The sequence below is a fragment of the Thalassophryne amazonica genome, unplaced genomic scaffold, assembly GCF_902500255.1.
Source record: "Thalassophryne amazonica unplaced genomic scaffold, fThaAma1.1, whole genome shotgun sequence".
Classification (NCBI taxonomy): domain Eukaryota; kingdom Metazoa; phylum Chordata; class Actinopteri; order Batrachoidiformes; family Batrachoididae; genus Thalassophryne; species Thalassophryne amazonica.
In genome coordinates, this window is record NW_022986256.1 from 16,599 (window position 1) to 41,640 (window position 25,042).

A 25,042-nucleotide genomic window follows, 5' to 3' on the forward strand; every position below is an offset into this window, starting at 1 on the left:
AAGACATTTCATTTTTAAATGGGTCCATTGAACATTAAACTCTGGATGAACATCATGATTCAAACATTTTTAAAGCTGCCAGAGCGTCGTGGGGCTGTTAGCTAATGACAGTTAAAGCAGTACGTGTGAACGTCGGTAAACGCAAAAACTTCCATATTTGAGGTTTAACAGTGACAGTTACTTCAGAAAGCTACTTTGGTATGAAAAGTATTTAAAGCTAATCCGCGCACTATAGATGTGCTAACAGCGTTATTTTTCCTTGGGAAGATTAAAAAACAAAACGGTCTGATGCTGTTGTTTAAACAGCAACAAAGAAAAAGAAAAAAGTATCCAAAGCAGGGGTAGGCAACCTGTTCCAGAAAGAGCCATGAGGGTGCAGGTTTTCTTTGCAGCCACTGACTCCACCAGGTGATTTCACTGATTAACTGATTCCATCTGCTCAAAGTGATATTAATCAGTAAAATCACCTGGTGGAGTCAGTGGCTGCAAAGAAAACCTGCACCCTCATGGCTCTTTCTGGAACAGGTTGCCTACCCCTGATCCAAAGGCACAGACAACTGAACCAGTTATTGGTCCCAAAAACACTTTACAGACCAAGTCAGTGACGCCAAAACAAAAGAGGATTAAAGTGCAAATTAATTGACTCAAATAAATAAAAACACTCATAGGTGCTGTAATTAATCAATGTAAAATAATACATTATTTTGACAGCCATAATATAGACACATACAGTACTGTGCAAAGGTTTTAGGCATCCCAGAGTTCTGAAAGTAGTGTTTGATGCCCCGCCCCCTTTTTAATGGGCATGTCAATACAAAAATCAGTTCCAATAAAAGTGAATATATCTGAGCTATATATAATTTCTTTTCTTCCACAATAATAATTTCTTTTAAGTATACTGGTCAGTAGAATAGCACACAAACAGCTGCAAATGATTGTGTAATATTAAAATGATTTTAAAACAAAATTACTCGACTTCAAGTTGCGTTTTTCAGGTCCTATGATTTATATACAGGTGTGACTTAAAAATCACATGGAAATAGAACCCAATTTTCATAACCATGATCAAAGTTGAAATTCATCACACATTTCCTTTATTTATGAATATTTATCAGGTTGTCATAATATTAATGCTTTTATGGTGCATAAAATGTGCCTAAAACATTTGCACAGTACTGTATTTATTTTAGTAAAGTCCCAGAACTGTCATTTTGATTGAATAAACTGAAATCAAATTCAGAAAAATGGCTGATAATGAAGCGACACACATGAACAAACCTTGTTTTTTTTGGTTAACAGTCTGGAGAGGGAGTTGTCTTCATTCTCAGTAGATCCACTTACAAGTGTCTGTTGGGGGGTGGGAAAAAAAAAAACAAAAACATTTTTGTAGCATTTTCAGTTGTGCATACAAAGCACTGCACAAAATAGCCATAGAAATCACACAGACAAAAAAAAAAAAAAAAAAAAAAAAAAAATGAATAAATGAGAATTGCATAGGTCAAAATAAAAAAATATTAAGACATGGCATCATGACAATATACAACCAAAAGAATGCAGATATATTTAAACAAAAGCACTGCACCTCAATGTGCTTCATCACAGTCTTGACATTTTCCAGAAGGACATCAGACTTCAGGTTCACTTGTTCACAGCAACACCAGTCATACAAGTAGAGAAGACCATCCTCAGAGCGGCTTCTGATCATCAGAGAGAGCAAGACCGCCATCTCTGTCAGCTGAGAGAAGAACACCATGAAGACTGTTAAAAACGCAGGCACCTCGTACTTCAGCCTTCCTTTGTATTCCAGAACATAAAAGCAGTCCTTACAGAAGGAGTCAGAGAGTCCTTTTCCTTCTTCTTCCTCCCCCCATCACCCTCTTGATCTTCTGTCTCTTCGCTCTCCTCCTCGGAGTCTTGAGGGAGGCAGAAGTCTTGTTTCTTAGACCAGTCTGCGTCATGTGTCATCCTGGCAGAGACTAGGATCAGAGTCCTTCCAGGGAGAGGAGGAATGTTGTAGCGACAGGAGATCTGGATGGCCGTGTCCAGAGCTTTGCGGTAACGATCCAACAGCTCAACAGTGAAGTTCCTCTGACTGGACACAGATTTAAAAAAAATAAAAAGGCTACTGTCCATATACGCAGTACATGTTCTGCACAGTCAGGTCTGGGCACATCCATGACACTATGGAAGCACCTTCAGTCCTGGATGGCAACCACCCAAGGAGACAAACCAGCCCAACCCCACCTCTCTAAAGTAAGCATCCATTATCACCTCTTCTTTTATCTGCTGTAACCAGGTGAAGCATGGGCATCACCTTGACCTTCTCCAGCACTGGACATCCAGACAAACACACCAGGTCTTTGAAATACATTTTTATCCGAGGCCAAAATATGGCCATCAGCTATTTTCAAGGCTTTTCGTCCATCCGTGCTCAGCATGAGTCCAGTCCTGTTACTGTCAAATTCACAGGGAACATTCTTGGGACACAGATTTTGGACAAGGTCAAAGATGGCTAACCTTGACCTATTTTAAGAGGATTAAAAGTCACATTCTGTTTAAATTCTCATTCAAAATTCACATTCTGACCTGAAGAGAACTGGGACCACAGTCACAAAGATTATATTAGTAACACATGATGCTGTCATGGTTTAAAATCCTGCAGGGCAGCAAGGTCCCCCTGCTCAAGCCAGCACATGTCCAGGCCCATTTGAAGTTCACCAGTGACCATCTGGATGATCCAGAGGAGGCATGGGAGAAGGTCATGTGGTCAGATGAGACCAGAATAGAGCTTTTTGGAATCAACTCCTCTTACCATGTTTAGAGGATGAGAACAACCCCAAGAAAACCATCCCAACCGTGAAGCATGGCGGTGGAAACATCATACTCTGGGGGTGCTCTTCTGCAAAGGGGACAGGACGACTGCACCGTATTGAAGGGAGGATGGAAGGGGTCATGTGTGGTGAGATTTTGGCAGACAACCTCCTTCCCTCAGTAAGAACATTGAAGATGGGTCATGGCTGGGTCTTCAGCATGACAATGACCCCAAACACACAGCCAGGGCAACTAAGGAGGGGCTCCGTAAGAAGCATTTCAAGGTCCTGGAGTGACCTAGCCAGTCTCCAGACCTGAACTTAATAGAAAATCTTTGGAGGGGAGCTGAAACTCCAAACCTGAAAGATCTTGAGAAGATCTGTATGGAGGAGTGGACCAAAATCCCTGCTGCATTGTGTGAAAACGTGGTGAAAAACTACAGGAAACATTTGACCTCTGTAATTGCAAACAAAGGCTACTGTACAAAATATTAACATTGATTTTCACAGGTGTTCAAATACTTATTTGCAGCAGTAACATACCATTAAATTATATAAAATTTTTTGTCTCTCACAGTGGACATGCACCTAAGCTGAAAACTTCAGACCGCTCCATGATTTCTAAGTGGGAGAACTTGCAAAACTGCAGGGTGTTCAAATACTTATTTTCCTCACTGTATAAGACATTTTACAGTGGATAGCATAGTGATGTCACTTCCTGGTTTAGCAACTTGCTAACTGCTTTGTTTCTGGGATATTATGTACAAGCTAGCAAGAAATTAAACCTTCCAAAACTGAAAATGCTATTTTTGTAACCTGATAACACCTCTGGCGTCATTTACAAGACATTCTGTGGATGTAACTCAAAGATAACTTCCTATGGAGTTAAATCTGTCTCATTATTCCCCCTATTGAGATATCCCATAATCCCTTGCACCAGAGAGTCACTGTCATCTAAACAACAAAGAGAATCCACATGAGGACAATTGCAAATGAACATTATCCTACAAAAATGTAATTTATGCTTTTCATCAAGAGACTGCTGTATGAGACCCTGAAAACTTGCTAAGACAAATATTCCAAATAATCGGTGTCTGCTACATTTAACCTGCAGGGAACTTCATGAACACAAACCAAATTTCAGACACATATATATTACTCTGGAACAAGGAGCTCAAACAGTGCTATAAAGGACAATAAGCAGGACGTTAAAGAGCAAACTTCACTTTCCCCCAGAAGGACATGAACAAGAAAAGCAAGTCCCACTGAAAATAACGGAGAAACAACCTGAGCTTTTCACAGGTTTACATAAAACAATAACGTCTAAAAACCCAGATACTATATTCACCAGAGTTTTAGGAATAATATACAAAGAGTTTTATGTTGCGATATTCAAGCTATTGTCCGTGTGCAGCAGTTCTCAATGTTAAAGCGTCAAACTCTCATACGTTTTGCAAGATTTGAAACCCCAACAGGGCGAACTAAGTGCAGATGCACTGAGGGTGATCTACAAATATTCCTTGATTTGCACAACTTGAACAAATGATGATTTGAACATGTACAAATTGTACACAATACCATCTTAATTAATTAAACAACTGGCAATTATAAAGCCACAATGCTCACACGGCCAAGGGTATTTTATCATTGTGTGTTATATTTTATCATAATTTGGCTCATCAAATACTTTGCCTATACCAAAGCAGAGCTAAGCTAATGTCTTTTCAGCTACAATAAATAGATATTTTTACTGATGGTGGTGCTGCTAACTGAACTAACTGTACGTAGAATGTGAATACATGTATACCACATATAGCAGTAAGGCCTTTTTAAAATTCATTTAAAGCTGCATATTCAATATTAGTAATATTCATTGTCTCAGCCGTCTCAAAGGGGGCCGCCGCGGCTGTGACGTTATCTCTGGTACATGGAGTTGCTCAATTTCCTCAGGAGTTTGAGTGAAAATTCCACCCTGCTGTAGCATTCAAAGCATGCCCCCCCACCACCACCCCAATGGACGCCATTTCCTGAAGAGACGAGGAAAAACATTTGAAAAAAAGAGATTCTGCTTGGTTGCCCACAAATTTAATAAATAAATAAAATAAACTTCTATGCAAATATTGATCTTGCTCACTTATTGTTGTATTTGTATGATGAATGCACTTTTTATCTAAACTTTTACTTTTTTAACACTAATAAATTAATTTTGAGCCATTTTTTAAACAAAAATGTCTTTATTCACTGAGCTTTTTCTCTTCTCCACTGCCATTGCTGAGCACACCATCCTGGTGGTTCTTGGATGGTGAGTACGGCCAGAGATGCCACTAAAAAACCCAACAAAATAGTCGTCTAATCTGCAGGCTTCGTTCCCACTTGTGCTTCCTTTTGATTAACGCGAACAGAGAGTCATCTGAAGGAATTTGTGAACGCCCTCATGGAAAAAGTGCTGTAAACACCTTTGTGTGATGTCAGATACTCCACCATTAGCAGCACTTCATTTCTTTGAGTGACCGTTAATCAGACCAGTGACAGAGTCGTGCATGTTGAACCATCAGGAGATTTAGCTTCATGAGTTTAGACAGGAAATTAATGGAGACAAGAGAACTCACTCCACCTGGCTGAAAACCAATGAATTTCAATAAATGTAAGTGAAATTATCTGAGAAAACAGAGTGAACACCTTAAAATAAAGGAGTCTCAAATGAGTTCAATAAAAAAAAAAAAAAAAAAGTCAAAATTTCTCAGCAATCCTGCCAACAAAGACTCAGGTGAAAACAACTTCCTTTGTGGGTTCACTGAAAACATACTTGGCCTTCTGCAGCTGAGCCTTCTTCATGTTATATATTCGATAAACAAAGGGCACTCCCAGCGCCACCCTCATCCTCCGAGTTTTGGCGCTGTCCCAGTCCAGATGCTTGAATCGATTACTCTTGGGTATGTTCTTCAAGATGCCCTTCAAGATCTCCTTCACAGGGGGGACCTCCTGTTGAGACTGCTTGGCTTGAAAAACAGTAAAGAGGTGGTTTTATTTATATGCTTTAAAAAAAAAAAAAATCAGAGTTATGTTGCCAACACATTGACAGATTTTAGACATTTGATTATTTAAACTATCCAATCATATACATGGCTGATAAGTTTAAGACTCGTTACAACCATTTTAAAAGACAACATGCAGTTTGTTTTCTTTGCACAGTTTAGTTTTATTTACCGTAATTTCCAGACTATAAACCGTGTCTTTTTTCTACATGCTTTGAGCACTGCATGTTTTACAATGATACGGCTAATTTCTGTATTTTTTGCATGCATGTGGTCGCGCCCCCACAAGCGAGGTGCCTCTCCTCTTATCATAGAGTGACACGGTCTGTGCGCTGAACAGACAGGTGGCGTGGCTGTTGACATCTCTGTTCCTGGACGTTACAGCTGCAAAACAGGTATCGTGTTTTGACAAACACGCGTGTGTGTGCTTGCTGTCCTCATGTGGACATACATAAAAACATGTTGCTGTTGTGACCGGCTGCAGTGAGCAAGCGCACAGCACGCACATTGACAGGCTACCCCAGGTGATCCGGACCGTCAGATCACAACATGCAGCGGGCTCATGCACGACACCATTGAGTGCACGAAATCGCCACAGCGAGATCATTCACACCTGCCCGTCGGCTCAACGTTTTCATGGTTTGCTCATACACGCTGTTCCACCGTGATTCGCCCTGATTTGTAGTATGTGTGAAGGGGGACTTAGTAAGGTGCGACCTTCCTTGTGTGAAGCACCTTGTGGCAGCTTTGTTGTGATTTGGTGCTATATAAACTAAAAAAAAAATTGAATTGATATAACCAACATTTAGTAGGTTTGGAAGTGACTTACAAGAGATCTTATGGATGCTAATGTAAAATGGGTCACAGGTAATCTCAAAATTCACACATGCAGTTCTTCCTGTAGTTATTCTGCATGACGGCGATGAAGGAAAACAATATTTACTATGGAATTTCCCCCCAGACAAACATGTCCTCTTCATTAAAATGAGCTGTAATTTTGCAACATGCTACAAAAAATAAACCTAAATCATAATGCTTGGAATTCAGGAGAACTTAAATTTTCCCAGTTTTGTGAAATGTGAAAGACCCGATAGCTTTAAGATGGATTTCAGACAAAAGATTTAATGCTACTTGATACATGTTTGTCTCACCCAATTTTCTCAGCTCCATGACGACTTTGTAGGCAGCGAGGAACCTGAAGGGAAACTGTCGGCTCTGAATAACCGCGTTCTACAACCACATCAAAATCATGTTTGTGTTAATGGGGGAAATCCATCATTAACATCTCAATGTAAGAAACAAAAATAGCAAAACTAAGAAGTGCTTCCATGCACCTCCCACCTTATTGCTCAGTCTGTGGAGAATCTTCTGGTGATGCTGCTCACTGATGCCCTGAGTGATCATGTTCCTCAGGTTCCTCAGCATGGCCATGAAGGGAAGAGACCCGTTATCTGCACAGGAGACATTACAAGTCAGCGTGTTAAAAATAACCGAGCATGACACTGCCGACACACGGAGATCTAACGTCCTGTACAGACTCTTTAGTCCATTCGGTCAGAAATCACCAAATGATGAACACTGTGTGGAACAAACTTTAGTTTTTCCAAGCTATTTCCAGAAAATATGAAGGATCACATTAAAATTCCACAAACATCACGCTTATGGCTTAAAATATTATACGTCACATTTTTCATCATTATTGTTATGATGACTATTTATACAGGACTTTGTCAGAAATCAAAGCAGTAAACTAAATCAACTCCAATAATGAAAGAATAAATCTCAATAATAAAAGGTACAAAGCATAAAACTAAAGAGCTGATAATACAGAAAAAAGGGTGTGATTTATACCCCGATGAGACATATGAGTTTTTCCTATTCAAGGGGCTTAAAAAAGGGTGCGACTTGTACTCTGGAAAATATGGTACTTTCTAATTGTTGAGCAGTAGTTATGTTACAAAACTGAAACTAGAGTGATCAGAGATTTCTGACGTCCGCCAATCTGGATCCTCTCCAAAATTCAGTGGAGTCTTCCATGCCCTAATATCTATCTGTGGTGCAAATTTGGTGAGAATCTGTGAAGTAGTTTTGATGTAATCCTTCAAAGCCTACATAAAGAAAAATCTTGATCCAGAATCCAGATTCGGATCCAGATCCCCTCCAAAATTCAGTGGAGTCTTCCATGCCCTAATATCTATCTGTGGTGAAAATCTCATCAAAATCCATGAAGTAGCTTTGACATAATCCTGCTAACAGTCAGTCAGACAGACAGATTATTTTATCATGTCCTTGGTGGACATAAAGTCCTCACAACCCTGTGGATAGGATTTGACATGACTGGAGCAGACGTCTTCCTTCTCTCTTAATGTGTGTGGTTTTGAATGTAGCTTAGCGTCTGGCGGCCATCAAGCCCCCTGCTGCTTCTAACCCAGTGCTACACGGACATTTCTGTGTTGCGAAACACAAGTTTGTTTGTTTGTTTGTTTGTTTTTTAGATAAATAAAAAAAGGCTCATTTCAAATGTTGACATTTAAGATTTTCAAAAAATGAATGAATAGGTGTGAACGTCGACCTATGAGTTTCTCCCAGGTGGCAGGTTTGTTGCCCTCGTTGCTGAGCAGCCGTTCCCACGTCTCGGGATTTTTTAGCTTCATTCGCTGGCCGGCTCGCTGGTGGTCCCAAACACCCTGCAGGCCGCTGCGGATGAAGGACTTCGCGTCTGCGGGATACCTGGTTCAAGCATAACATTTATGAGGCAATAGTAGACTTGTTTTTAAGCCAATGCATCCAGAACCAGGACATTTTCTGACCGCTTTTTTTTTTTTCTTAAATTTACAAAAAGTAGAAAGTGAGTAGTTTTGTGTGAAAACACTTCAGTCGTTGTGTGCAGAGATGATGAGGGCATGTTGTCTTACTTCCTGCCCAGAATGGCCATAACGTGTTCAGCTGGTTCTTTAATGTGGAGCCTCTGGATCATTTTCTTCAAACTGAACTCACTCTGCTTTTTATCCACCACTGTCGGGCTGGCCTCTACCTGCAGCTAGACAGACAGACAGACAGACACCCTAATGATTCACCTGGCTGAACACTGGTGTCTGAAGAATTACAGCAAACAACACCTTACCTGTCAAAGCAGAACTTAACCAAACTTTATTCTGCTAAACCCAAAGTTTGCCACTGATGCACCAAAGTACCAAATGAATAAAGAAAAAAAACTGCACACTGTTGCACAGGTAAAACCCAGCAGCATGTGCAGAGCTGACAGCCAAAATTAAACTGACCAATATGAATGAATGAAGCAGATATGAAAGATGCCGTAAACTTTGGCTGAAAAAGTGTAAATGTAAAAATGATAAAATTGCTCCAAGAAGTGGAGTTCTGACCTTTTCATAGTCTGTCTTAATATAATACACAATTTATTATTTTTAACTCGTGTTTTTAAAGTGTGCTTTTATTACAGCGAGACATAAAACCTCATGTAATCAGATCCTGGAAGAGATCCAAGAAAGACACCTCGAATGAACAACATATTTTCCAGGTGCAGAAGAAAGCAGGAATCACAACAACAAAATTAAAAAGTATATCCACACATATCAAAAGTCTCACATCTACAACTGTCCATACTGTATTTACAAAATTACAGTACAATTTAAGTACAATTAAAAAATAAATACCTGCAGTGGGTTCATGTCACAATGGTCTTATTTAAATATACAAACCTTTTTTTTTTTAAAACCTCCTTGAAATTTACTTATAGGTTTCCTTTTGTACTTTTGATGAAAGCCAAATTACATATAATTAAATATGATGTGGAGACTATCCTGAATTAAACTTACTTATAGGACAAAAATGACTGTTTCATGATTTTTATATTCATTCTAAGAAAGAAACAGAAAGAAAGTACTTACAAACTTCTTCAGAATGGTTGTGTTCGATCTCAGCATGTTGGCCCACTGACTCAGCCGCTCATCAGTCGGTTTCTGGAAATCAGACAAGGTGCGTGCAGCAAAGCATCATGTGGAAACTATGATAAAGTTAATATTAACTAAATCTGCTGTCATAAAAATAAGATAAATAATAAAAAAAAAAGCCACCAACACATTTTGCACCAAAAGGAAAGAAAGAAAGCAAAAAAGAAAAACAACCCCTGGTATTATGGATTCATTTTTATTTACCATGGTTAATATATCTATAAAAAATGAATTAAACAGAATGACACATACATAGAAAAGCAGAAACACATTTATGGCAAATACCAAGTGTAAAACTGTGTTTAGCATTAGCGTCAGCACTGAACTAAACGATGGACTTTTTTTTTTTTTTATTCAAACGTGTGCTGCTGTACCTTTTTGTTTCGCCTGTTGCGGTTGTGTTTGCAGCGATGTTTACGTGTGTTGTATTTGGCCAGCTGGTACTCCGAGAACTGCTTGAACTTGTCGGCCATTGCTTTTTTCAGACACATTGGCAGTGAGCGGCTGAAGCACTGAAACGGTAAAGAGAAACCGTGTTTAGACTCAACAATTAAAGACAAGCTAATACTCAACTCAAACTTTATCTATAAAGCACATTTGAAACAACCAAAGTGCTATACATATTCCAATCACCAAATCAATAAATGGTACACAATAAAGCAAACATGATACTATAAACAGAACATAAAATTAAAGGTAATAAAGTTACAAATTTGCCAAATAAAATGAGCCACTTAGACTTGATCAAACATCAGGGGAAAAAAAAGATGTTTTTAAAGATGATTTAAAAAACTCAACTGATACCACAGAGCAGATACACAGAGGCACATTGTTCCAGAGCAGTGGTTTTCAAACTGTGAGGGCACGAGGGATGGGTATCATGAACCGGTTCTTTTTCAGAATCATTAAGAAATGATTCGATCCACCACCATCAATAGACTTTTTGCTTAACAAGTCCCTTATCTGTCCTTCAGAGCGGCTGTTGGTTTTGAGGAAAATGATAATTTCTCTATGTTGACTACAGACCCTGCAGTGGGTCTGTAATTGACCGCTTCTGCAGTGGCTGTTCTTGAAGCAACGAAGCAGTGCTCTGACCCACTGCTTTGTTGGTTCATTGCGTCGCTCCTTTTCAGAAGCGGCAAGTCCGCTTCTTAACCCCTCTCAAAGCCATTTAAAAATGTCAATCGTGAGTCACTTTGGCGCTAATTAAAGTCACTAACTGGGACTCCTGCCTGGTTGCGAGCAAGAAACGAGAATCATCCTCCGTTCTGTTGGCACAGCTCCAAACGCTGCACTGCTCTATATGGAATATGGAATCACTCAATTCTGAGGAAAAAATTATGGAATCACCCTGTAAATTTTAATCCCAAAACTAACACCTGCATCAAATCAGATCTGCTCGTTAGTCTGCATCTAAAAAGCAGTGATCACACCTTGGAGAGCTGTTGCACCAAGTGGACTGACATGAATCATGGCTCCAACATGAGAGATATCAATTGAAACAAAGGAGAGGATTATCAAACTCTTAAAAGAGGGTAAATCATCATGCAATGTTGCAAAAGATGTTGGTTGTTCACAGTCAGCTGTGTCTAAACTCTGGACCAAATACAAACAACATAGGAAGGTTGTTAAAGGCAAACATACTGGTAGACCAAGGAAGACATGAAAGCGTCAAGACAGAAAACTTAAAGCAATATGTCTCAAAAATCGAAAAATGCACAACAAAACAAATGAGGAACGAATGGGAGGAAACTGGAGTCAAAGTCTGTGACCAAACTGTAAGAAACCGCCTAAAGGAAATGGGATTTACATACAGAAAAGCTAAACGAAAGCCATCATTAACACCTAAACAGAAAAAAACAAGGTTACAATGGGCTAAGGAAAAGCAATCATGGACTGTGGATGACTGGATGAAAGTCATATTCAGTGATGAACCTCGAACCTGCATTGGGCAAGGTGATGATGCTGGAACTTTTGTTTGGTGCTGTTCCAATGAGATTTATAAAGATGACTTCCTGAAGAGAACATGTAAATTTCCACAGTCATTGATGATATGGGGCTGCATGTCAGGTAAAGGGACTGGGGAGATGGCTGTCATTACATCATCAATAAATGCACAGGTTTACGTTGATATTTTGGACACTTTTCTTATCCCATCAATTGAAAGGATGTTTGGGGATAATGAAATCATTTCTCAAGATGATAATGCATCTTGCCATAGAGCAGAAACTGTGAAAACATTCCTTGCAAACAGACACATTGGGTCAATGTCATGGCCTGCAAATAGTCCGGATCTTAATCCAATTGAAAATATTTGGTGGAAGTTGAAGAAAATGGTCCATGACAAGGCTCCAACCTGCAAAGCTGATCTGGCAACAGCAATCAGAGAAAGTTGGAGCCAGATTGATGAAGAGTACTGTTTGTCACTCATTAAGTCCATGCCTCAGAGACTGCAAGCTGTTGTAAAAGTCAGAGGTGGTGCAACAAAATACTAGTGATGTGTTGGAGCGTTCTTTTGTTTTTCATGATTCCATAATTTTTTCCTCAGAATTGAGTGATTCCATATTTTTTCCCTCTGCTTGGTCTAAAAAAGTAACTGTTACTGACTGCCACAATTTGTTTTCCTGATTTCGTATGGTGTTTCTTAAAACCAGAAAGTTGCCATTTGAAATGACTTTAGTTTTGTGTCATGTCTGTGATCTGCTTTTTTCTACAAAATTAAACAACTGAATGAACATCCTCCGAGGCCGGTGATTCCATAATTTTTGCCAGGGGTTGTAGAAAACCTGTAAAGCCAACTTTTAGTACACAAAAAAAATTCACAAGAGGTACTGATAAGGAATCAGATCGATACGGAATAGGATTGATAAGCAGAATCGATAAATAAAATCTTATCAATACCAATCCCTTATTATTTATGTTAAAATGTGTTGGTTATGGCAAAGATGTTTAAAAACAGAGATGTTTAAATGTAAAAAAAAAAAAATGTTTAAAATATGACAAAAGATAAAAATAGAAGAATAGAAAGTTCTTTAAAAGCACATATTTAAAATGTTTGAAAATGGTGTAAAATGTGTGAAAGAAAATAAAGCTCTTTTAAAAAGCATAAATACTTTTAAGATGTGTAAAAGAATAAAAACACACGAAGATATTGAAATTGTGTGTACGTGTGTTGTGGAGGGGGGGGGCAGCTATTCATTTGTTCTCTGGGGAGGGGGGGGGGCTCACTCTCCCACACTTTGAAACCCCTGTGCCAGAGCCTCGGGGCCACAGCCACAAAGGCCCTATAACCAGTAACAATTGGTTGTTAGATCTCAGACAGATACCGAGGGGCTGAGAGCTTTAAAAACAAAATTTTAAAATCAATTCTAAAAGCAGTGGTGGGCACAGTTCTGCTAACCGCTAATTATCAAAGCTAATGTTTTCATTATCGGATTAGCTTTTCAGATAATTTTGAAAACCATCAGCAGACTAATTGTCTTCTGATAAATTTTGGTCCGATAATTTTTAGACTGCTAACATATTTTTGCAGGCGTGGTGAACTAAGCTTAAAAATTACAAACATTTATGAAATCTGATATCAAAGACTCCCCTCTAGCTACCACCTTATCGTGGTGGGGGTGTTTGCGTACCCGGATGATCCTAGGAGCTATGTTGTCGGGGGCTTTGTGCTCCCTGTAGGGTCTCCCAAGGCAAACAGGTCCTAGGTGATGGGTCAGACTAAGGGCAGCTCAGAACCTCCATGACCAGTGAAAGATCAAGGACCAAGACGTCGCCCGATATGGCGGAGCCAGGGTCCCACCCTGGAGCCAGGCCTGGGGTTGGGGCTCGCGCGCGAGCACCTGGTGGTCGGGCCTTAGCCCATGGGGCCCGGCCGGGCTCAGCCCGAAGGAGCAATGTGGGCCTGCCCTCCTGTGGGATCACCACCTGCAGAGGGGACCATGGGGGTTGGGTGCAGAGAGGATTGGGTGGCGGTCGAGGGCGGGTGGCCCAGCGGCCCGGTCCATGCTCACAGCCCCTGGCTGTTGGGATGTGGAGCTCTCCATCGGCACTGTTTACGGTGCGGGTGGGGAGCTGTTGACCCTGACTGGGGATGTTGGGCGGTGGAAGGAGTACTTCAAGGATCTCCTCAATCCCATCGTCATGTCTTCTGAAGAGGAAGCAGAGACTGGGGACCCAGAGGCGGACTCATCCATTACCCAGGCAGAAGTCACCGAGGTGGTTAGAAAGCTCCTCGGTGGCAAGGCTCCTGGGGTGGATGAAAGCCGTCCTGAGTACCTTACGTCTCTGGATGTTGTGGGACTGTCTTGGCTAACACGCCTCTGCAACATCGCGTGGTGATCGGGGACAGTGCCTCTGGATTGGCAGACCGGGGTGGTGGTCCCTCTGTTTAAGAAGGGGGACCGGAGGGTGTGTTCCAACTATAGGGGATCACACTCCTCAGCCTCCCCGGTAAGGTCTATTCCAGAGTACTGGAGAGGAGAATTCGACCGATGGTCGAACCTCTGATTCAGGAGGAGCAGTGTGGTTTTCGTCCTGGTCGCAGCACACTGGACCAGCTCTACACGCTCCAACGGGTGCTCGAGGGTTCATGGGAGTTCGCCCAACCAGTCCACGTGTTTTGTGAATCGGGAGAAGGCGTTCGACAGTGTCCCTTGGGGCACCCTGTGGGGAGTGCTCCGGGAGTACGGGGTCCTTTGCTAAGGGCTATCCCGTCCCTGTACGACCGCAGCAGGAGCTTGGTTCGCATTGCCGGTAGTAAGTTAAACCTGTTTCCAGTGCACGTTGACCTCCGCCAGGGCTGCCCTTTGTCACCGGTTCTGTTCATTATTTTTACAGACAGAATTTCTAGCCGCAGCCAGGGTGTAGAGGAGATCTGGTTTGGGAACCACAGAATCTCGTCTCTGCTGTTTGCGGATGATGTGGTTCTGTTGGCTTCGTCAAATCAGGACCTTCAGCATGCACTGGGGCGGTTTGCAGCCGAGTGTGAGGCGTCCGGGATGAAAATCAGCACCTCCAAATCCGAGGCCATGGTTCTCAACCGGAAAAAGGTTCTTTGCCCTCTTCAGGTCGGTGGAGTGTCCTTGCCTCAAGTGGAGGAGTTTAAGTATCTCGGGGTCTTGTTCACGAGTGAGGGATGGATGGAGCGTGAGCTCGATAGACGGATCGGTGCAGCGTCTGCAGTGATGCGGTCGCTGTATCGGACCGTCATGGTGAAGAGAGAGCTGAGTAGGGGGGCAAAGCTCTCGATTTACCGATCGATCTACGTTCCGATCCTCACCTATGGTCATGAGATTTGGCTCATTACCGAAAGAACGAGATCACGGGTACAAGCAGCCGAGATGAGTTTCCTCCGCAGGGTGGCTGGGCGCTCCCTTAGAGATAGGGTGAGGAGCTCGGTCACTCTGGAGGAGCTCGGAGTCGAGCCGCTGCTCCTCCACGTCGAAAGGAGTCAGTTGAGGTGGCTCGGGCATCTTTTCCGGATTCCCCCTGGACGCCTCGCTGGAGAGGTGTTCCGGGCACGTCCCATTGGGAGGAGGCCCCGGGGAAGACCCAGGACACACTGGAAGGATTACATCTCTCGGCTGGCTTGGGAACGCCTTGGGGTTCCCCCGGAGGAGCTGGGGGAGGTGTGTGTGGATTGGGAGGTCTGGGCGGCATTGCTTGAGCTGCTGCCCCCGCGACCCCACTCCGGATAAAGCGGAAGAAAATGGATGGATGGATGGATATCAAAGATTTGGGTACCCACCTGTTAGATGTTTTGTAGTAGATGTACAGTTACATCCTCTGCAAACAGAGGAGAGCTACTTCCAGGAGAAATTGCTCTATCCTCTGCAGGCAGAGGAGAACTGCTCACAGAAAAGAAAGAATCTCTTTTAACCCCATACTAACTCACTGGCAATATCACCCAAGTCATCCAGAGGCATGCAGTTTTAACTTATGGTTGAAATTTTAACTAAACTAATTTCGGACAAGTTATTGAAATGAATGTCACATCTGAAGTTTTATAAAGTGAAAATATCATGTTTTTGTTTTAAAGTAATGCACTAATTTTGAAGGTTTTAGTGTGGACATGCTGCGTCCACAAAGTGCATTATGGGTAATCTCAGTACATTCACAACAGAAGAAATGCATTTGAGACACACTGGTCATGAATATATTCTCTGGGTTTATAGACATTGTTATTGTGTTTGTTTTATGTAAAAATGCCAGAAGCTCAGGATGCTTCTCCATTATTTTCACTTGGAATCATTGTGAGCTGCATCCGCTTCCTGTTTGCCTTATAACATCCTGCTTATGTCAAACACTGTCTGTCATCTTTGTTACAGAGTAATACGAGGTCTGTTAGAAAAGTATCCGACCTTTTTATTTTTTTCAAAAACTATATGGATTTGAATCACGTGTGATTGCATCAGCCAAGCTTGAACCTTCGTGCGCATGCGAGAGTTTTTTCACGCCTGTCGGTTGCGTCATTCGCCTGTGAGCAGGCTTTGTGTGAGTACTGGTCCAGCCCTCTCGTCATTTTTTTATTGTGAATAAATGTCTGAACAATTTGGAGCTTTACTGCATCAATTTTTTTCCAGAAACTGTTAGAGACCTCCAGGTGAACACTGTTCAGAAAATTAATATGGCTTTCAGGGACGATTTTATGGGGTTTACACAGGTTAAGGGGTGATCCAGATGGTTTAAAGACCGCCCACAACTGCTGAGAGCGCGCCGCGCTCCGAGCGCCGATCGACAGGCTCAAACCCCGCTGAAACAACCAGATCATTTCCAACGTGAATGCTTTGTTGATCTGGGACGTCGTCTGACTTTCACAAAAAGGCAGAAGGCGTGGACATCAGCACTTTTTCGGCACATTCCACTGTTACAGGAGTTTTTTCATGGAAAGAAAAGCAGAGGGACGCACCACGGAGCCGTTCATTACGCGGCACAAAACCACCTCCGTGTTGGTCTCACAGGACGGCTTTCAGGTGGATTTCAGACGGCTGTCGGTTGCTTTTCAGTCGTGTGATTATCCGAGAAATTGAGCATGAGCTGGACATGCCCCAACATGTCCTGTGAGGCTTCATCACGGCAGTTGCTTTGCACCATGCGGCTCCTCCGCACGTCTGTCTCAATGTGCCGATAAAGTGCTGATGTCCACGTCTTTTCACAATTCCTGTGCTAGTCAGACGACATACCAGATCAAGATAGCGTCCAGTTTAGAAATGAACGGCACATTCCACTGTTACAGGAGTTTTTGTCATGGAAAGAGGAGCGGAATTCCGCTCTTTACATGATGTCCACGATGTACTTTCCATGAAGTACTGATGTCCACGCCTTCTGCCTTTTTGTGAAAGTCAGACGATGTCCTGGATCAACAAAGCCTTCACGTTGGAAATGATCTGGTTGTTTCAATGGGGTTTGAGCCTGTCGATCGGCGCTCGGAGCGCGGTGCGCTCTCAGCAGCTGTGGGCAGTCTTTAAACCGTCTGGATCACTCCTTAATCTGTGTAATCCCCATAAAATCGTCCCTGAAAGCCATATTAATTTTCCGAATGGTGTCCACCTGGAGGTCTCTCTCAGTTTCTGGAAAAAAATTGATGTGGCAAAGCTCCAAATCGTTCAGACATTTATTCGCAAAAAAAAAAAAAAACGATGAGAGGGGTGGACCACTGCTCACACAAAGCCTGCTCACAGGCGAATGACGCAACAGACAGGCGTGAAAAAACTGACGCAATCACACGTGATTCAAATCCATATGGCTTTCGAAAAAATAAAAAGGTCGGATACTTTTCTAACAGACCTCATATATACGTCTGAAATTCAGTTTCCGTTTATTAAATTCCACGCAGCTTAAATGTAGGAAACACAATATTTATCTGGAATATTTGTTTTGGCAAGTTTTCACAGTCTCTACTGCCATCTACTGGCCAGTAGTGTTCATGGCAGTATTTGCCCTAAGTATATTGAGATATCTCATATCTCAATATAAAAAGAAATAATGTACATTTTGGTTGCATAATGTTCATTTACAACAGTCGTCGTGTTTTCTCTCTGTGCTGTTTAAACTGAAGCAACTCTCTAGCGCATAGGATTATGGGTTAGGTTCTGAGCACCAGCAGATGGCAGTGTTCTATTTATTTTCACCCCGGTTATATCAGATGGTTGTCTAATAACTTGACTTTTGCAAATGGCTTTTTTTTTTTAAACAAAGAAAAAATGGCATATTTTACAAAAGCATATTTATAAAGTTGAGGTTAGCTCCTCTCAACTGCTGCAAAATATATAGTACAACCCCTGGCAAAAATTATGGAATCACCGGCCTCGGAGGATGTTCATTCAGTTGTTTAATTTTGTAGAAAAAAAAAAAAAAGCAGATCACAGACATGACACAAAACTACAGTCATTTCAAATGGCAACTTTCTGGCTTTAAGAAACACTATAAGAAATCAAGAAAAAAAAAAGACTGTGGCAGTCAGTAACGGTTACTTTTTTAGACCAAGCAGAGGAAAAAAAAATATGGAATCACCCTGTAAATTTTAATCCCCAAACTAACACCTGCATCAAATCAGATCTGCTCGTTAGTCTGCATCTAAAAAGGAGTGATCACACCTTGGAGAGCTGTTGCACCAAGTGGACTGACATGAATCATGGCTCCAACACGAGAGATGTCAATTGAAACAAAGGAGAGGATTATCAAACTCTTAAAAGAGGGTAAATCATCACGCAATGTTGCAAAAGATGTTGGTTGTTCACAGTCAGCTGTGTCTAAACTGATGACCAAATACAAACAACATAGGAAGGCTGTTAAAGGCAAACATACTGGTAGACCAAGGAAGACATCAAAGCGTCAAGACAGAAAACTTAAAGCAATGTGTCTCAAAAATTGAAAAATGCACAACAAAACAAATGAGGAACGAATGGGAGGAAACAGGAGTCAACGTCTGTGAACGAACTTTAAGAAACCGCCTAAAGGAAATGGGATTTACATACAGAAAAGCTAAACGAAAGCCATCAACACCTAAACAGAAAAAAACAAGGTTACAATGGGCTAAGGAAAAGCAATCGTGGACTGTGGATGACTGGATGAAAGTCATATTCAGTGATGAATCTCGACTCTGCATTGGGCAAGGTGATGATGCTGGAACTTTTGTTTGGTGCCGTTCCAATGAGATTTATAAAGATGACTGCCTGAAGAGAACACGTAAATTTCCACAGTCATTGATGATATGGGGCTGCATGTCAGGTAAAGGCACTGGGGAGATGGCTGTCATTACATCATCAATAAATGCAAAAGTTTACGTTGATATTTTGGACAATTGAAAGGATGTTTGGGGATGTTGAAATCATTTTTCAAGATGATAATGCATCTTGCCAGAGCAAAAACTGTGAAAACATTCCTTGCAAAAAGACATAGGGTCAATGTCATGGCATAGGGTCAATGTCAACAAGCAGATGTGATTTGATGCAGGTGTTAGTTTGGGGGATGGAAATTTACAGGGTGATTCCATAATTTATTCCTCAGAATTGAGTGATTCCATATTTTTTTCCTCTGCTTGGTCTAAAAAAGTAACAGTTACTGACTGCCACAATCTTTTTTCTTGATTTCTTATAGTGTTTCTTAAAGCCAGAAAGTTGCCATTTGAAATGACTTTAGTTTTGTGTCATGTCTGTGATCTGCTTTTTTTCTACAAAATTAAACAACTGAATGAACATCCTCCGAGGCCGGTGATTACATAATTTTTGCCAGGGGTTGTAAACAGGAGTTTTCAACAGTGTGCAGGGTGCACAAAGACAGACGTGCTGACTCATTGTTTGGGTTTGTGGTTGTCTTTGACGCTAGCAGAAGGGATCGTGGTATTAAAATTTAAAATCAGCTTATTAGCAGTTTGCAACTGCTAATAAGCTGATTTTAAATTTTGTGTACCGGACACAGTACTGAAAGTTATTGGTTAGCTGTAGCTTCCAATAATTTTTTGGGTGGTTTATCGGTTAAGCTTCATAAAAGATAAGATTTCAGTTAGTTGATTAGCTCTTATCGAAGCTAACTTTTTGGTTAGCTGTGCCCACCACTGTCTGAAAGTGAGGCCAAGGCGGGGGATATATGGTCACGCTAGCGCCTGCCAGTAAAAATACGAGCAGCTGTGTTTTGCACCAGCTGCAGGCGGTGCAACAGGGAGTGATCAAGGCTATAGTATAATGAGTTACAGTGTATTAAAAGCATGGATCACAGTCTCAAAGTCTTTACATGACAAGTACCCTTTAACTTTTGCTAAAATCCACAAATGGAAAAAGCTATTTCACAACAGAGTTCACTTGACACTTTTCAACGTGTCATCAAATATTACTCCAAGATTTTTGACAGAAGACCGAATGTTTGGCGTCAAAGGGTCCAGAAATCCAGCAGAACAATCTGAGGGACCACAACCAAACATAATTTCAGTCTTATTTTTATTCAAATTGACAACATTTGATACAAATGAACCTTTGTGGTATTATTCACCAAAGCACTGTGTTATTCATTCAAAGATGACTGAATATATCACAGCAGTAAACTGATCAGTCCGTGTGAACACTGTGCAATGACTCCCCATGTGTGGTTATTTCCACCAGCTGCAGCTGATCCACAATGTGAATTCTGTCTTTCAGAACAGCTCTTTACATAATCATCTGAATTATCTTCCTGTTGCCACATGTACACTCAACAAAAATATAAACGCAACACTTTTGGTTTTGCTCCCATTTTGTATGAGATGAACTCAAAGATCTAAAACTTTTTCCACATACACAATATCACCATTTCCCTCAAATATTGTTCACAAACCAGTCTAAATCTGTGATAGTGAGCACTTCTCCTTTGCTGAGATAATCCATCCCACCTCACAGGTGTGCCATATCAAGATGCTGATTAGACACCATGATTAGTGCACAGGTGTGCCTTAGACTGCCCACAATAAAAGGCCACTCTGAAAGGTGCAGTTTTACCACACAGCACAATGCCACAGATGTCGCAAGATTTGAGGGAGCGTGCAATTGGCATGCTGACAACAGGAATGTCAACCAGAGCTGTTGCTCGTGTATTGAATGTTCATTTCTCTACCATAAGCCGTCTCCAAAGGCGTTTCAGAGAATTTGGCAGTACATCCAACCAGCCTCACAACCGCAGACCACGTGTAACCACACCAGCCCAGGACCTCCACATCCAGCATGTTCACCTCCAAGATCGTCTGAGACCAGCCACTCGGACAGCTGCTGAAACAATCGGTTTGCATAACCAAAGAATTTCTGCACAAACTGTCAGAAACCGTCTCAGGGAAGCTCATCTGCATGCTCGTCGTCCTCATCAGGGTCTCGACCTGACTCCAGTTCGTCGTCGTAACCGACTTGAGTGGGCAAATGCTCACATTCGCTGGCATTTGGCACGTTGGAGAGGTGTTCTCTTCACGGATGATGCGAAGGAGATGTGTTGCACTGCATGAGGCAAATGGTGGTCACACCAGATACTGACTGGTATCCCCCCCAATAAAACAAAACTGCACCTTTCAGAGTGGCCTTTTATTGTGGGCAGTCTAAGGCACACCTGTGCACTAATCATGGTGTCTAATCAGCATCTTGATATGGCACACCTGTGAGGTGGGATGGATTATCTCAGCAAAGGAGAAGTGCTCACTATCACAGATTTAGACTGGTTTGTGAACAATATTTGAGGGAAATGGTGATATTGTGTATCAATCAATCAATCAACTTTTTTCTTATATAGCGCCAAATCACAACAAACAGTTGCCCCAAGGCGCTCCATATTGCAAGGCAAGGCCATACAATAATTATGAAAAACCCCAACGGTCAAAACGACCCCCTATGAGCAAGCACTTGGAAACAGTGGGAAGGAAAAACTCCCTTTTAACAGGAAGAAACCTCCAGCAGAACCAGGCTCAGGGAGGGGCAGTCTTCTGCTGAGACTGGTTGGGGCTGAGGGAAAAAAACAGGAAAAAGACATGCCGTGAAGGGGGGCAGAGATCGATCACTAATGATTAAATGCAGAGTGATGCATACAGAGCAAAAAGAGAAAGAAACAGTGCATCATGGGAACCCCCCCACAATCTACGTCTAAAGCAGCATAACCAAGGGATGGTCCAGGGTCACCCGATCCAGCCCTAACTATAAGCCTTAGCGAAAAGGAAAGTTTTAAGCCTAATCTTAAAAGTAGAGAGGGTATCTGTCTCCCTGATCTGAATTGGGAGCTGGTTCCACAGGAGAGGAGCCTGAAAGCTGAAGGCTCTGCCTCCCATTCTACTCTTACAAACCCTAGGAACTACAAGTAAGCCCGCAGTCTGAGAACGAAGCGCTCTAATGGGGTAATATGGTACTACGAGGTCCCTAAGATAAGATGGGACCTGATTATTCAAAACCTTATAAGTAAGAAGAAGAATTTTAAATTCTATTCTAGAATTAACAGGAAGCCAATGAAGAGAGGCCAACACGGGTGAGATATGCTCTCTCCTGCTAGTCCCCGTCAGTACTCTAGCTGCAGCATTCTGAACCAACTGAAGGCTTTTTAGGGAACTTTTAGGACAACCTGATAATAATGAATTACAATAGTCCAGCCTAGAGGAAATAAATGCATGAATTAGTTTTTCAGCATCACTCTGAGACAAGACCTTTCTGATTTTAGAGATATTGCGTAAATGCAAAAAGGCAGTCCTACATATTTGTTTAATATGCGCTTTGAATGACATATCCTGATCAAAAATGACTCCAAGATTTCTCACAGTATTACTAGAGATCAGGGAAATGCCATCCAGAGTAACGATCTGGTTAGACACCATGCTTCTAAGATTTGTGGGGCCAAGTACAATAACTTCAGTTTTATCTGAGTTTAAAAGCAGGAAATTAGAGGTCATCCATGTCTTTATGTCTGTAAGACAATCCTGCAGTTTAGCTAATTGGTGTGTATCCTCTGGCTTCATGGATAGATAAAGCTGGGTATCATCTGCGTAACAATGAAAATTTAAGCAATACCGTCTAATAATACTGCCTAAGGGAAGCATGTATAAAGTGAATAAAATTGGTCCTAGCACAGAACCTTGTGGAACTCCATAATTAACTTTAGTCTGTGAAGAAGATTCCCCATTTACATGAACAAACTGTAATCTATTACACAAATATGATTCAAACCACCGCAGCGCAGTGCCTTTAATACCTATGGCATGCTCTAATCTCTGTAATAAAATTTTATGGTCAACAGTATCAAAAGCAGCACTGAGGTCTAACAGAACAAGCACAGAGATGAGTCCACTGTCCGAAGCCATAAGAAGATCATTTGTAACCTTCACTAATGCTGTTTCTGTACTATGATGAATTCTAAAACCTGACTGAAACTCTTCAAATAGACCATTCCTCTGCAGGTGATCAGTTAGCTGTTTTACAACTACCCTCTCAAGAATCTTTGAGAGAAAAGGAAGGTTGGAAATTGGCCTATAATTAGCTAAGATAGCTGGGTCAAGTGATGGCTTTTTAAGTAATGGTTTAATTACTGCCACCTTAAAGGCCTGTGGTACATAACCAACTAACAAAGATAGATTGATCATATTTAAGATTGAAGCATTAAATAATGGTAGGACTTCCTTGAGCAGCCTGGCAGGAATGAAATGTGGAAAAAGTTTTAGATCTTTGAGTTCATCTCATACAAAATGGGAGCAAAACCAAAAGTGTTGCATTTATATTTTTGTTGAGTATATATAAGGGCTGAATTGTCATTCCTACACTCATATTGTTATATTTAATAAAAAATAATAAGCACACGCAGGAGCTGCTGCTGTCGCTGATGCTGCGTTCAAGTACCGTCGGAAATTACACAACTTTTGCTGTTTCAAATTCAGCAGTTGCTTGTAGCAAAAATAATTAATTGTATCCACACAAAAGATCATTTCTGGCCTATATAAGGTGTCTGAGCCCAGTGAAGCTGATCCCCCACCCAGATAAAAAAATACAAGCAAACAGGTTGATTCTGACAGTACATGAAGACAACGTTAGCAGCAGCGCTCAGAAACAGCTTCTGCACTGTGTGAAAACACTGAGCTGGTCGAACGAAGTCAAACTAAACGCTAACGTTACAAAAACTAAGCAAAAAAACAAAACAAAAAAAAAACAAAACAAGAACGACAGCAAAACAAAATACGGAAGAATTGAGGTTTTCGTTTCCCTCCGTTCAAATTTTTCAACAGTTTAAAAATCCTGACAAAGCGCCAGCTGCAGGAACGGAGCTGAACAAAGGTTAAACGATGCCAATGAAAGTCCAGATTTGTTGTTTCATTTGGGCTTCGTTGCCCTTTGTTAAGTGACTGGGCCATTAGTCAAACAATTTCCTTTTCTATTTTAGCTGTTTCATCATAGAATACCATATATCTAATTAAGGTGCCAGTTAGCACCTCATTGTCACAAATGAGTGATTGAGACACTTTTGATTGAGATATAATTCAAAATGTACATCAAATGGGATTTTCAATATTAAATTCAAATGTCCACAAAATCCACAACCCGGATCAGCTCCAGATCAAACTTTGTCAGGTGACAGTGATTGTCAGTGACAGTTCTTGCCCATCATGATATGAATCTTCAGTAAAAGTTTCATAATGATATATGAAAAATTGTGGGCTCCAGGCTGTTCACAAACAAACAAACAAACCGGGGTGATAACATAACCTCCTCTGACGTCACTGGCGGAGGTAATCAACATATCCACTAGGGAGAAAATGAATAATAAGGCATGACTGAACCAAACACACTCCACTAAAATCAAGACGACTCAGACTCTAGTGTCAAGTCCAACGAGGCTCCTGCACCGAGACTTACTGTGCTGTAGATGCGGGCGACTTCCAACCAGTCTGACGGCAGCTGTACAGCGGCACAGAAGTATCTGCGGACATGCGACTTAGTCGCGGGCAGATGAGCAGCAAGAGCCAGGAGGAAGTTTGCTGTGATGCGCACATTTAACTCCTGTCGGGTGTAAACTGCCACCTAAATATAACAGAAAGCACAAGTAAGACAACTTAAAATGATGACAGTTAAATGGTTTAAAGGACGGGGCTGCTGGCATGAACAACCTGACCTCATGCAACACCAAATGTGCACAAATGAAAATGTCCAAATAAGTTAATCAACAATGTGCACACACATTAGCATCTCAAGTGCTTGTTGTCATAAATGGGGATGGGGAGGTGATGGTCTATTGGTTGAGCGTT

The 25,042-nt window shown here is 41.5% G+C and overlaps 1 protein-coding gene across 1 annotated transcript in view; it reads right to left on the reverse strand.

Moving 5' to 3' along the window:
• Window positions 1-25,042, reverse strand: part of tep1 (telomerase-associated protein 1) — a gene marked incomplete at its 3' end in the record, with an annotated part of 58,800 nt that overhangs the window by 12,172 nt on the left and 21,586 nt on the right. The window contains exons 5-15 of the mRNA XM_034165385.1: window positions 24,654-24,818; window positions 10,191-10,328; window positions 9,754-9,825; window positions 8,761-8,885; window positions 8,418-8,575; window positions 7,187-7,296; window positions 6,997-7,075; window positions 5,617-5,809; window positions 1,828-2,092; window positions 1,583-1,735; window positions 1,279-1,347 (exon numbers count right to left, since the gene is read on the reverse strand). Coding sequence (XP_034021276.1) covers window positions 1,279-1,347; window positions 1,583-1,735; window positions 1,828-2,092; window positions 5,617-5,809; window positions 6,997-7,075; window positions 7,187-7,296; window positions 8,418-8,575; window positions 8,761-8,885; window positions 9,754-9,825; window positions 10,191-10,328; window positions 24,654-24,818 — 1,527 coding nt within the window. The remainder of the gene's footprint in view (window positions 1-1,278; window positions 1,348-1,582; window positions 1,736-1,827; window positions 2,093-5,616; window positions 5,810-6,996; window positions 7,076-7,186; window positions 7,297-8,417; window positions 8,576-8,760; window positions 8,886-9,753; window positions 9,826-10,190; window positions 10,329-24,653; window positions 24,819-25,042) is intronic.